The sequence below is a fragment of the Cydia splendana genome, chromosome Z (assembly GCF_910591565.1).
Source record: "Cydia splendana chromosome Z, ilCydSple1.2, whole genome shotgun sequence".
Lineage (NCBI taxonomy): Eukaryota > Metazoa > Arthropoda > Insecta > Lepidoptera > Tortricidae > Cydia > Cydia splendana.
This window is the reverse complement of record NC_085987.1, coordinates 20,174,598-20,186,625: the sequence shown is the minus strand read 5'-3', so window position 1 is coordinate 20,186,625 and position 12,028 is coordinate 20,174,598. Positions and strand designations below refer to the sequence as shown.

Sequence of the window (12,028 nt, the reverse complement as noted above, 5' to 3'; positions counted from 1 at the left end):
CGATGTGTACCCATAGTTCTTCTAGGCCTTCTAGTTTTGGAACACAAGATATGGCTAGTAAAACGATATCTGTGTCGACTGTTCTTGCCAGAGCTGGCTGACTGGCCAGAACCTCGTTTTTCTCGAATTATATTTTTGAGACTGAGCGCTGGGAGCTCTGTAATTCTATTCTAAAAACTACGGTTGCGTGACTTGTTGAACAATATTTTCAGTTGCCTATTCTCCGCCAATTGACGTTCAGTTAATCTTGTAATTAGTGACAGAGACACGGTGGTGTCATGACCAGAGATCGGACAGGTCATCGCAAAACAATCACAACACGCCAATAGAACAAGATTAATAGAGTTGTATTATGTACACTATTATTTAATTATATTTTTCAATTACATTTACAATGGTAACCCAAAATTCACCATATGATTATGAAGGCATTTCTATTAAAAAATGTTTTAATGCTGATGGTTGTATTGAACATATGCAACCATCAACTCCTGCATTTTCTGAAACAAACCAATAGTTTTATTTAGTTATTTGCGTTAATTAATTTATACTATTTTCATGAATAAAAAAACACATACCTAAGCGATACAAACTACACAAACTATTACACATACTAGTTTAATTACAAAATAAATCTATTTACATTTCATTATTAAGTAAATTGATCAAATGTTGGGCATATATTATGTAAGCAGTCTTAGTCCGATCAGCCTTATTTAGTCTCCGATACAGTTTGGAGAGGTCTGATTAATAAATAGTTGTTAAAAATACTTTAAAACCTTTTACTCGAAACTGCCGAATCACTTCCATGACGTCCTCCCAGCAATCGTCAAAAATTAAGCTGTTGATATGTTTGAACATAAATCTCAAACATCTTTCTCGAAAATTGTTCATGCAGGAGCAGAAAGTTTGCACTGTATGATAAAGAGAGTTTTTCAATTCAACTTATCCTAAAAAAACGATTTATGTAGGCATGTTTTTTTGTTACCATAATTAGCATTTCCCTTTCGAAGAGTAATTATTTCCATCTTGGCATTGAGTTGTCTCTTATAATGGCGATAATCTTCTTCATCAAACAAAGGCATATTTTTATTAAAAGTGACTCACAAAATTCACAAATCATAAGATCGGAATAATTTTATGACAATCCAAACACCAACGTTATATTTGACAGAAAATCTTGAAACGCTCTTTGATCAAAGAGGTTACACATATTACAATATATTATAAAAATAAGTTCACATTGCTAACAATACACTCATGGAACATATGACCTATAAATTATTGTTGACATAAAGAAAAATAATCTTTTCCAAATTTTCAGGTTTCAAGCGATTTCTTTTATCGGAGTAGATCCATTTATAAATTGAAAACGACCGCACCGTGTCCAACGAAGTAAGTAAAGCACAGTTGAAAAGAATATCAAGGGGTGTAATTTTGTGTTCCTGGGATATTATTTGACAAATATCTCGAATATTTTCATAGTCGGGATTACGGCCTAATGCATTTTCCATTTTATTTTTTACATTTTCGGATGGTACCCAATCTAAGACAATACGCACTTGATCCAAAATTAATAACGAATCACTTAGACAAAGCTGTATACTCTGTACCTGTTGTAAAGCAATTTGTATAATTTCGTAATTGGTGCTAATAATGTCTAAGTCCTGTCTTACTTTTGGGTTTTGTAGTGCACTCTGGGCTTTACTAATAGACTTTGCCTCTTTTTTGCTTAATTGGGTTATAACATTTGAGATTTCAACGAAATACTTGTTGTAGTATATTGCGGCTTCAAGCCACGTACCCCACCTTGTTATTACAGGTCTAGGCGGAAGTGGTATCTTTGGATACATACTTTTTAGTAACTTAACACGATTCGGAGCTATTCCAAAGATTTTTTTTACATTGCTTATAAGTAAATCCACATTATGAAATTCGCATCTTATTTGCTCACAAACATGGTGGAGGCCATGAGCAATGCAAGTAAAGTGTAACATATTTCGGAATGGTTCTTTTAACAACTTCCCAGCTATAAGCATATATGCCGCACTATCCGTGGAAAACATCAACAGTTTTTCGGTGTTGTTCTCAAAATTATTATCCCAAAGTAATTTAAGGTGCTCAACTATGAAATTAGCCATCGTCTCTCCATTCACTACATCTAATATCTTGGAGGCAAGTAAGTAACAATAAGAAGGACCATTCAGTAGCAAATTTCTCAATATAATATTGACAACATTTTTATCATGTCTATTCTTTGTCTCATCGATAGAGATCCACAAAAATTCATCCCGCATTTTGTTCTTTAACTCTTGCATTTTTTCTTTGAAATATAAACCCTAGTATTTTTTTCTAACATAGGATTCATCAGGTATTTCCCATTGTTTGCAATTGCAACATAAATACTTCTTGAAAAATTCCCAGAAGCGTGGATTATTGAGTTGATGCCATGGAATATTAACAGAGATTAGAAACATTAACAAATCTATGCAAAATGTATCATAAGATGTTGCTGGTGATTTGCTGAGCTAACATTCTCTTTGTGATTTGCTGAGCTAACATGTTTGTTAATACATATTATCTTTGTTTAACATTTTATTTAGAATGTCACATGCTGTAGGTACACAATATTTGAAGGGTCCACGGAAAGAACATGTCTAGTCACACTAGTGACATTTTGAGTTATCGCGTTTTTAAAGTTTGGAACGATATAATTAATCAACAAATATATTTATGCACTTCTTGTCTTTAAATCAATTGTATGTTAAAATTACTTATCTTTAGATAAATAAATAGAATATTAGTTAAAAGTGACGGATTGTTATTATTAATACCAAAAAACCGAACCAAACCCTTATTCAAATTCAATTCAAATAAACACGTTCATTATTGAACACGGAAGAAACATGCGTTGTCACTTAACTACAGGAAATAAACATGCAAAGTCAAAAGCATAAAAGTATATTTTATTGGAATCTGGTAACTTTGAATATTTATTAGGTATATTTTGATTACATATTTCGTGGTTCTAAATACCATGGAGTCGCTATTGTATTTATTAATAAAATTTATTTACATGTAAGTCAATCTAGGTATGTCATCTATAGGAAGGTAATAGCGATTTTATAACAGTGTCCAATAATTAATAAAACGACCATATGGAGTGATTTAAGACTACTGAAAATAGCGGCCCGGCACATCGTAAGTATGCAGAATAAATCAGGGAGAAATCGTTCGAAATCATAATAATGTGCGGTATCATTATAATAACCGCATCGGCACAAATCTCCTGTTAAAATATAATTTTCTTTATCTAGATCTATAACCCAAATTGGGAGAATATCATGAAACAGTTGGGACTGTATGAATCCAGGAAGTGACAATTTAAAAATCGATTCCTTTAGACTGTTCACCTGTAACAAATTCATAAACATGTAGCAATAACCAAATATATCTATATTGTGACTTACGTAAAAAAATAATAGAAATAAATTCTTGAAAAAGTAGGTACCTTTTCTAGAAGTGGTTTTCCACTGTTTTGAGCCATAAAGTTATCTATATGGTTAAATAATCTATTATAGTCAGTTTTCACATCTTTCCGTAAATTTCTTATTAATAGTTTCTGCTTTTAATAGTACATTACTACAGAGGCCGGGACGAAAGGGGTTGCCGGCCGAAGACATATAGACGGATAGGTCTGAGCGCGGGCAACCCCATTTCTCGCCGAGGTATGTATAGTGCTTTTCTCAAACATGCAATGAAATAAATAAAATAAAAAATCCACGAAACCCAAGTTTTATTTATAGAAAAAACTAAAAGTAAACTACACTCAAAATATAACCATCACGTACCTATATCATTATCACGCGTATGTTTTACACGAGTCGTGTATTTTTACTACCCGTATATTTTCATGTATTTTTGATTTTTTCGCCTTGTATCCGTCTGACTGTCGTTTTCGTCACATAAGTTTACATAGTCTTTCATGGTGATATCATGTTTCACATACATCGTTGCTTTATGCATGGAGTAAATAAGTATAATTTCCACAGTGTTGACGAGTTTGTAGTTACATTCATTTAAAATATGCCACAAAACTATTTCTAATAAACTGTATGCCATTTTTCTTAGTTTCTCAAATAATAAAATTGCCATAAGCAACCATATACATACTTCGTCTTTGACTTGGCGGCAGAGGCAGCAAGTTATTAAAATCAATTCTGCTTACGCTGCCAATTCCAACACCTACGATTACAATTAATATTAATTTCATTATTTCGTCGGAACTCATATTAAAGTCAAAAAATCAACAACGCACCATAAATCCAATAAAACAGAATGAATATTTTTCAACTTTACCTCCATAACAATTTAAAAAATATAACTACGCGTGTTTGAGTAGACCTTTTTACCGCTAACGTTTAGATGAAATATTTTAAATGTTTTTATTTGTGTAGTTAAATTTATAATTTAAAATTATAAAATTATTGAATGTATTATTTATTAAGTTCATGTTAATTTTATACAAATAAAACTGCAAATTATAGCAAACGTTTTTTTTTTTTTTTTTATAGGCGTAGTGGCAGAGTGTCATTACGAACCATAAAGCAAATACTGCCTCTAGTTTTTTTTTATGGATGAATGCCACGATGCGGTGTCACAAATATCTGTGAAATGAAAATTAAAAAAGAGGACTTTGCCGGCCTAGGCCTGCAAGATGTGTATGAAATTCCATTAACGACCTTTTGTCCTAGCCGTACCTGAAACGTCATACTTCGCAGCCTATTATAAGGAACATAACATCAATATTTCATTGCATGTTTGAGAAAATTGAAATTACAGTGTGAGACTCTTTCACTTAAAACAAAAGAAAACCATCTATGACATAATATTATGTCATAGATAAACAGTAGATTAAAGTCAATAATGAGGTAGCTTATCAAAGAAATCTTGAGTCGCTTTAGCACAAAACCTTTTTAAGCACTGCAGCTCTCGATATTTTTCTTTTTTTACTGGCAGGAGTTTTGAGTATGCATTCGGTGGCAGGTTGAATTCTCTTGCACGCAAGGGACTTGATCGTTGTGTTATAACTTTTTTACCCAGTTAGCTTTATAATCCTGCCGGTAAAAGATACATTTGGGCTCGTCTTTGCGAACTTGTATCTCCATCAGTACTTGTATGGGAAACGGACATTTAGTGACGTATTTTTTTTTCAGTGCATCTGCCCAAGATGTCACCATATCATTCTCAACTTCCACAAGTTCAAAGGGAAAAGGTTTCTGCCGTGAACTCCTTAGTAAATCGTACCAATCACTAGGCATTTCCATTCGAGTTTTTTGGTTGATGAAGCCCATGTTCTTGTCATTTTCTAAATAAGAGTGCCCTCTCACTGGAAATGTCATAGTAATGGAATCCATACAACATAGTTCGTGCATAATAAAATGTATGAATACATTGTAATTTTTATTCTGCCCTCCGCATGAGTCACAGAATATGTGCAAGTGTTTAATGTTTGCCGGACTCTTTATGATAAAATCATACAGGAAAGAAGCTACTTCATTCGAGCCCTTTTTGGCATGCGTCTCTGGATAAGCATAGAAATGAGACCTTTTTTCTACTCGTCGACTGTAATTATTGAATTAAGATTTCTTATACCAAACTGCAATTGGATATTTTTAATGCATGGGCTCCCAACTCAACTATAATATTCATTTCGATACAGTTTAGTCAACTGTAATGAAATTGACCAATCACAGCTCGCGGCGATCAAGAGGACGAAACAAAACCTAGCTCAAAATCATTATTTATTTTAGGTTGCACAGTAGAAACAATTGCTTCATAAGTCAGAAACGCGCATGTGACACCCTTAATATAGCAACATCCATAGACTACGAAAACCACTTAGCGTTGCTTGTTAGTCTCCATAGGCTACGGTGGCCGAAATCGAGAAAACAAATGTCTAAAAATTTAATTTAGCGCGGAGCAAGTACCAGGGCCTCATTAGTTACGAGAAGGTGTCGTTGACCAGCCCGCCGGGGCGCGTACCAGTATGAGGGTATCGCGGCTGCTCGCGTATCTTAGCTTTTGGTTTGGCTTGTTTGTATGATTCTACTAGTTTCTACTAGTTTAAAGTATTATTTTTGTTGACGCGTAGAAAAAGTTTTGTATACAATAGTGATATAATCAAGCTTTTCAATCTCGTACCTTACTTAGACAACTCAGCAAGCTTCGTTGTCTAAACACGGTACTCGACTGAAAAACTCTCCTATTATATCACGATTGTATAAAATACCATTAGTTGCCAACTCGTGTATGTTAAAAGAAAACATTGAAAGCTGGCGTTTGTAATATACATCGTTCGTCGATATATTCGGTAAAGAGATATTTTTCTGGTAGTCCATGGCAATAGCTATTAATGAACTATCTTTTAATGCTGTTATACGTGCGAGCCTCTTTCGTTTGTAAAATATATCAGCGTTGTCTTTATGTTTTTGGTCATCATGATTCAACTTTCGCTTCTGCTCATCGTTGGTGCAGGCAGCTATGTTGACCCGAATCTCATCACAAAAGCTGCATGTAGCTACTCGTGGATATCCAAAGGAAATATTAAACTCCGTGTTAAAAATATTCATGTATGTCTCGTAAGACACATTCACATTCTCATGTATATCCTTGAACATTTGAAACAATTTTTTATGTTTAATTCATCGGGTAAATATTGCCGTTTACTATCTTCACCGCCATAATGGCTCGATCTGGTTTTGAAACTGGCAATGTGTTCTTTAATGCTTTGCAAGATACTTTTATTCAATTGACGATGGTTGCTACTACTTTTACCGCGTTGATCTTTTGGTGCTTCTCCTGTTGTCTTTAGGTTCTTTTTTATATAATCCATTTTTCCTCTTCCTATTCCATGAATGGACATAAATGCCTTAGCACAAACTGCAACATCTACCAGCTCCGTCTCATTATTAATTGGTACTCTATACGAATATGACGCTTCGTGTTGAAGTCCTGTACCTTCTTTCCGCGGACGATGTCTTTGTACGTAGGTTGTATTTGTCTGAAGGTTGTTAAAATAAGATAATTAAGATGGTATCTCGCTGGTTTTTGGTTAGGATTTCAAAACATTTTAAAGGTTTGCACCCGCAAGGCTCTCCACACTCATGGGACCGCAGTCTAAGTTTTTCATAACTTCTGAAGTGCGTCCCGTTATTTTACGCTTCTTTGGCTGGCTTTGCAATGGCTGATCCTCGTCGGAGGCATTATCCATTATGAATAATTGCAATTACGAATGAATACGTAGTCACGTCCACTTTAGCTAGTCGTGTCATTAGTAATGTCAAAATGTGTCATAAACAAATGAATCAATATGATGGCATTATTTGCAGCTTTGTAACAACAAGGAGGTTACATAATTCGATAAGGATAATATTACTATAGCGACCTCTTTAATGTCTTAAATTAGCTAACAATAAGTATATACCGATAAAGTATTACTTGTTACAAATATTGTAAAGACAAACAAAGCCACATGAGTTAACTCGTGATAAAACCTAAATATTTAATTTATTCATTTAATCTTCTTTGTAACGTTAGATACTAAACAAACGTACAAATAAATATATCATTTTTTGTGATGTGTGACATAGCAGGTTTTTTCCCTGTTTCTATGAGACTACGCACGTTATTTCCGTGTAGATGTTTTTTTTAATGTACAAAAAAGTAATATGTGTGTATCAGACAGCTATAACAGAAAATGTAAGTAATAGTTCATTACGAGCTCTACATTGTGACATTAAAATCTCATTTTTCAAAAAAATGTGACTAGACATGTTCTTTCCGTGGACGCTTCATTTCTTTGTGATCTTCATTATAAGAGCGCTCGGGATAGTTCTTAATCCACTTATTAATCGTTTTTATTTTTACCATATTTAAAATATTTCGAAATCACCATAAGAAAATAATTTGACTAAGTAATTTGAATTGTCACAAAACTGTTTCAAGAACGCCACCTTGACAAAACCATGACAGATAGGTACCTATGCTACTAAAAAAGGTCAAATGTTAAATTACGATAATATCCGCTTTAGATAATCATAATCTTAAGTATCGACTCTATAGAGTCTTGTTCTATTTCCATATCTGTTTTTGCGATGACCTGTCCGATCTCTGGTCATGACAGTCGTAATATGCGGTTTTGGAACACATCAAAGAGAGCTTATAATATGTGTGTATAGATAGAACGGTTTATGTAACTGTATATAATTAGGCATTAAAACACTCGTGTGATCTCGTTTTATGCACCCACGCTCGCATTTTAATGCCTTTCATCATGTAGCAGTCCCATAACTAAAGTACTATAATATGACTTATAATTACATATTATGAATGCTAAGAAAATATGTCATATTTGTAGGTATACCTACGTATCTGTTAATCCGTAATTAGATTTGTATCCTGATAATTATTTAGATAAAGATTATGTTCCATTAATATTTAAACTTAACAATTTTACTTTTAATAAATATTAACGGAAGTCTTTCCAATTATTTTAATTATATATGTTATGAAAAAGCCCAAGATAATAGATTAAGAATGAACCTAACACCTCTCGCAACGATAAACACATATTCTATCTGATTTAATACTAGGTAGTTTACTACTACCATTTTGCAGTAAAACTATCACTCATTTGCAGAACACGTATAATTTAAACACTTATTATCAAAAAAAATCAATTTGCTTTTACACTGATGAGTTGATACCCCTGTTTGTCTAAAGGCCTGTGCACACCGGCTGCGTGTGCGTGACGTGCACGTGCGCGTGCCGCGTTGTAATATACAGATCCTTATGAGAGCACACCGGTTGCGTGACGTCTGCGTGTGCGGCTCCAACATTTTAGCGGACGCGCACGTGCACGTCACGCACACGCAAGCCGGTGTGCACAGCCCTTACATGTCTATTTTAATTGTTTATTACGAGTATTTACTTGTGGAGTAGTTTTAACCCAAGCAAGGCCAAAGTTGCGAGGACAGTTTGTGACAACAAAATAACACGTTTTATTGTGAAGAAGATCGATCGCGCTTGTTATGTTAGGTACAAGGTTTCAAATGAAAACACGGTTGCAGTAACATTGTTGCTTTCCTCGTAACGCAAGGGAGCAGTTTGCTCTAGTGCAGCGGCAAGCATTATCAATAATCATTCTCGATTATTGATTTGTTACTAGTTGCTGTGATTTTAAATTCATACACAACTGATTTAATTTCATACATTAAAACTAACAATTGCTGACTTGAAATGTTTAAAAATAAGAAATCTTCAAAATTATTTTTCGTTACAGAAACAAAATTAACAAACGACAAAACTGCAGCTTTAAAGCATTGCAAGTATCTGTGAGTTATTTAAAATATTATTTGATGCCGCAACTGTTCTATTTAACTTATTCTTGTTTTCCAGATAATTTAAAGTTACAACCAGAAATTTTCATGACCCCTTTGCTAACGGCCGATTACAATGGCTACCAGGCTACATTTCAGGAAGCCATGAAGCTCACTATCATTATAGGTCAATTCTTTGGATTGAACCCTGTGACAGGTATCTCAGAAATTGACACAACCAAATTAAGGTAGGTACCTTCGTTTTTGTTCGAGATTAACTCTCGCCTCGTGTTCCATAAGGGGTTGGATGTGAAACTTTTCAGGAGACCCAAAACAAAATTGACACTTTTGTTTTGCTAATACTCGTATGTCATGAAATTTAAGTATTTGGCATTTAGCGATAATTTGTCCAAGAATACGAACTATCCTTTTGACCTGTGTATTACTAGGGGATAGCCTGAGAAGCGGTTTATGTTAGCAGGATTTAGGCGACTAATGTCGGCATGGAAAAATGACGGGGTATAAAAATGTCTAAATACTGAATAATGTCAAGAAATAAAAAAGTCGAAAATGAAAATTGATAATATATAAAAATGTCGAGGTATAAAAAAGTCGGACTTAAAATTTACGAAGTATAAAAATGTCGAAATATAAGAAAGTCAAAAATGAAAATTGACAATGTATAAAAATGTCGAGGTATAAAAAAGTCGGACTTAAAATTTACGAAGTATAAAAATGTCGAGATATAAAAAAGTCGGACTGACAACAGTCCTAATAAAAAATGCATACCTTATATGACTTATATCGCTACCTAAGTTTTATTTATTATTCCTTCCGAGTAGCTCTTTTTCTTAGCGATTTGATCTGTTTAATTTTATTGTTTTAATTTTACTACTCGAGGCTGAATACTTTTTGTTAATAACATACCTACTGCTCACCGGTCGAGTACTGGCCACTTCATGTGTATCATTTCCGTGATAAAGAAAATTATCTTATGTCCTCTTTCTGTCATATGAGCTGTATTGTGTAAAACATATTGGTGAAGATATGGACACAGATTTTATTATAACGAAAAATCAAAAGAATAAACAATTTATTATCCAAAATGGATACAGGTATAATTTGGACGGTAAGAATGCCGTTGGTAAGACATCTCGGTGGCGGTTTGTTAACAGAAAAAATTGTGCAGCGTCTGTAACAGTAGATGCTGACCTCAAACATATTATTCGTTCAAGTAACCATACCTGCGAAGAAAACGTCAAGAAAAATAGGGTATTTATGGCACTTCGAAAGTGTAAACACGAGGAATGTGAAGATCTTGGGTCTGTACAGGATACATTTGAAAAATGCATGGAGCCAATAAAATCGGATGTAAACAGTTACATTGACGAAATGCCAAGCTTCAAGAGTGTCAAAGACGGTTTGTACAAATTACAAAAGCGGCACCTGAACTCCGATATATTAATTTACAAACACTTAAGAGATGTTAAAATTCCAAAAGGACTTTCGGATGAATTTCTAGTCGCCGAAGATGGAGTCGACGAAAAAAATCTTATCTTTTGTTCTACAATTTCTAGAAATTACTTAGAAACATTCGACAAATCAGAATTCTATTTGGGTGATGGAACTTACAAAACGTATCCGAAATCGTTTCGCCAATTGTATACTGTCCACCTAGACTTGGGTTCAAATGAGAATACAACCAATGTTGTGCCAATAGTGTACGGCTTACTGCCTAATAAAACACAGCATACGTACATCCGGTTTTTTACTTTATTGAAGGAAAGATTGGATTTGAACATTTTAAAATTTAAATGTGACTATTACGAACTAGCCGTCATAAATGCTGTTCAGGCAGTGTTTCCAGAAGCGAAAATATTCGGGTGCTACTTCCACTTCCAGAAGGCCATTGGAGAAAAGGCGGAAGACTTAGAATTGTATAGTTCAGCCGAAGGACGAAATATTGCTCGATGGACAAAGCGTTTGCCACTGCTACCCCCAAAAGATATATTGGAAGGATGGAATGCAATTATAAATGATGCTAGCAATGAAAAGACTGCATTTAAAAAGTACATTTTAAAATATTGGCTGCAAAAATACTCGTTAAATTTGTTAAGCTGCTCTAAGAATACACACAGAACAACTAACTTACTGGAAGGATGGCACAGACGGCTGAAACCAGGAAGCCTACTTTATTTAACTTCATCAAGAAATTAAAAAAAGAGTCAATACATTACGACTACGTTATCAGGAATAGTTTATACTATTCTTCAAGAAAAAATAGGCGAAATTCAGATGTGCTGTTTGATCAGACATATAAAAAATATTTGAAGAAACTGAACAAAAAGGAAATGACTCCACTGCAACTAATAAAAAAAATGATATATATAAGATTGAATTATACCTAGGTAATAAGTAGAAAACGCAGGTGTCCGAAAAAACTATTTGGGCGTACATACCTACCTAAGGATAACTTTCGTTTATTATGAACTGTGTAAGTGAAGTGCCTTTTAAGTTAAGTGAAGTCCTATTATTAGTTTTTTTGTATGTGTACAAATTGGTTTTCTAAAACAATTAAAACACCAAATTAATTACTCTTTCATTTATTTCCGGGTGACAAACTCCACCCAATTTGTCCATTCTCCTTT

General features: G+C 33.9%; 1 protein-coding gene across 1 annotated transcript in view; it reads left to right on the top strand.

The window, feature by feature from the left end:
- Positions 1–9,160: 9,160 nt before the first annotated feature.
- LOC134804811 (gustatory receptor 5a for trehalose-like) overlaps positions 9,161–12,028 on the top strand; it is a 28,771-nt gene continuing 25,903 nt past the window's right edge. Inside the window, exons 1-2 of the mRNA XM_063778065.1 lie at positions 9,161–9,385; positions 9,460–9,628. Of these exons, the coding sequence (XP_063634135.1) occupies positions 9,301–9,385; positions 9,460–9,628 (254 nt within the window). The 5' untranslated portion in view covers positions 9,161–9,300. The remainder of the gene's footprint in view (positions 9,386–9,459; positions 9,629–12,028) is intronic.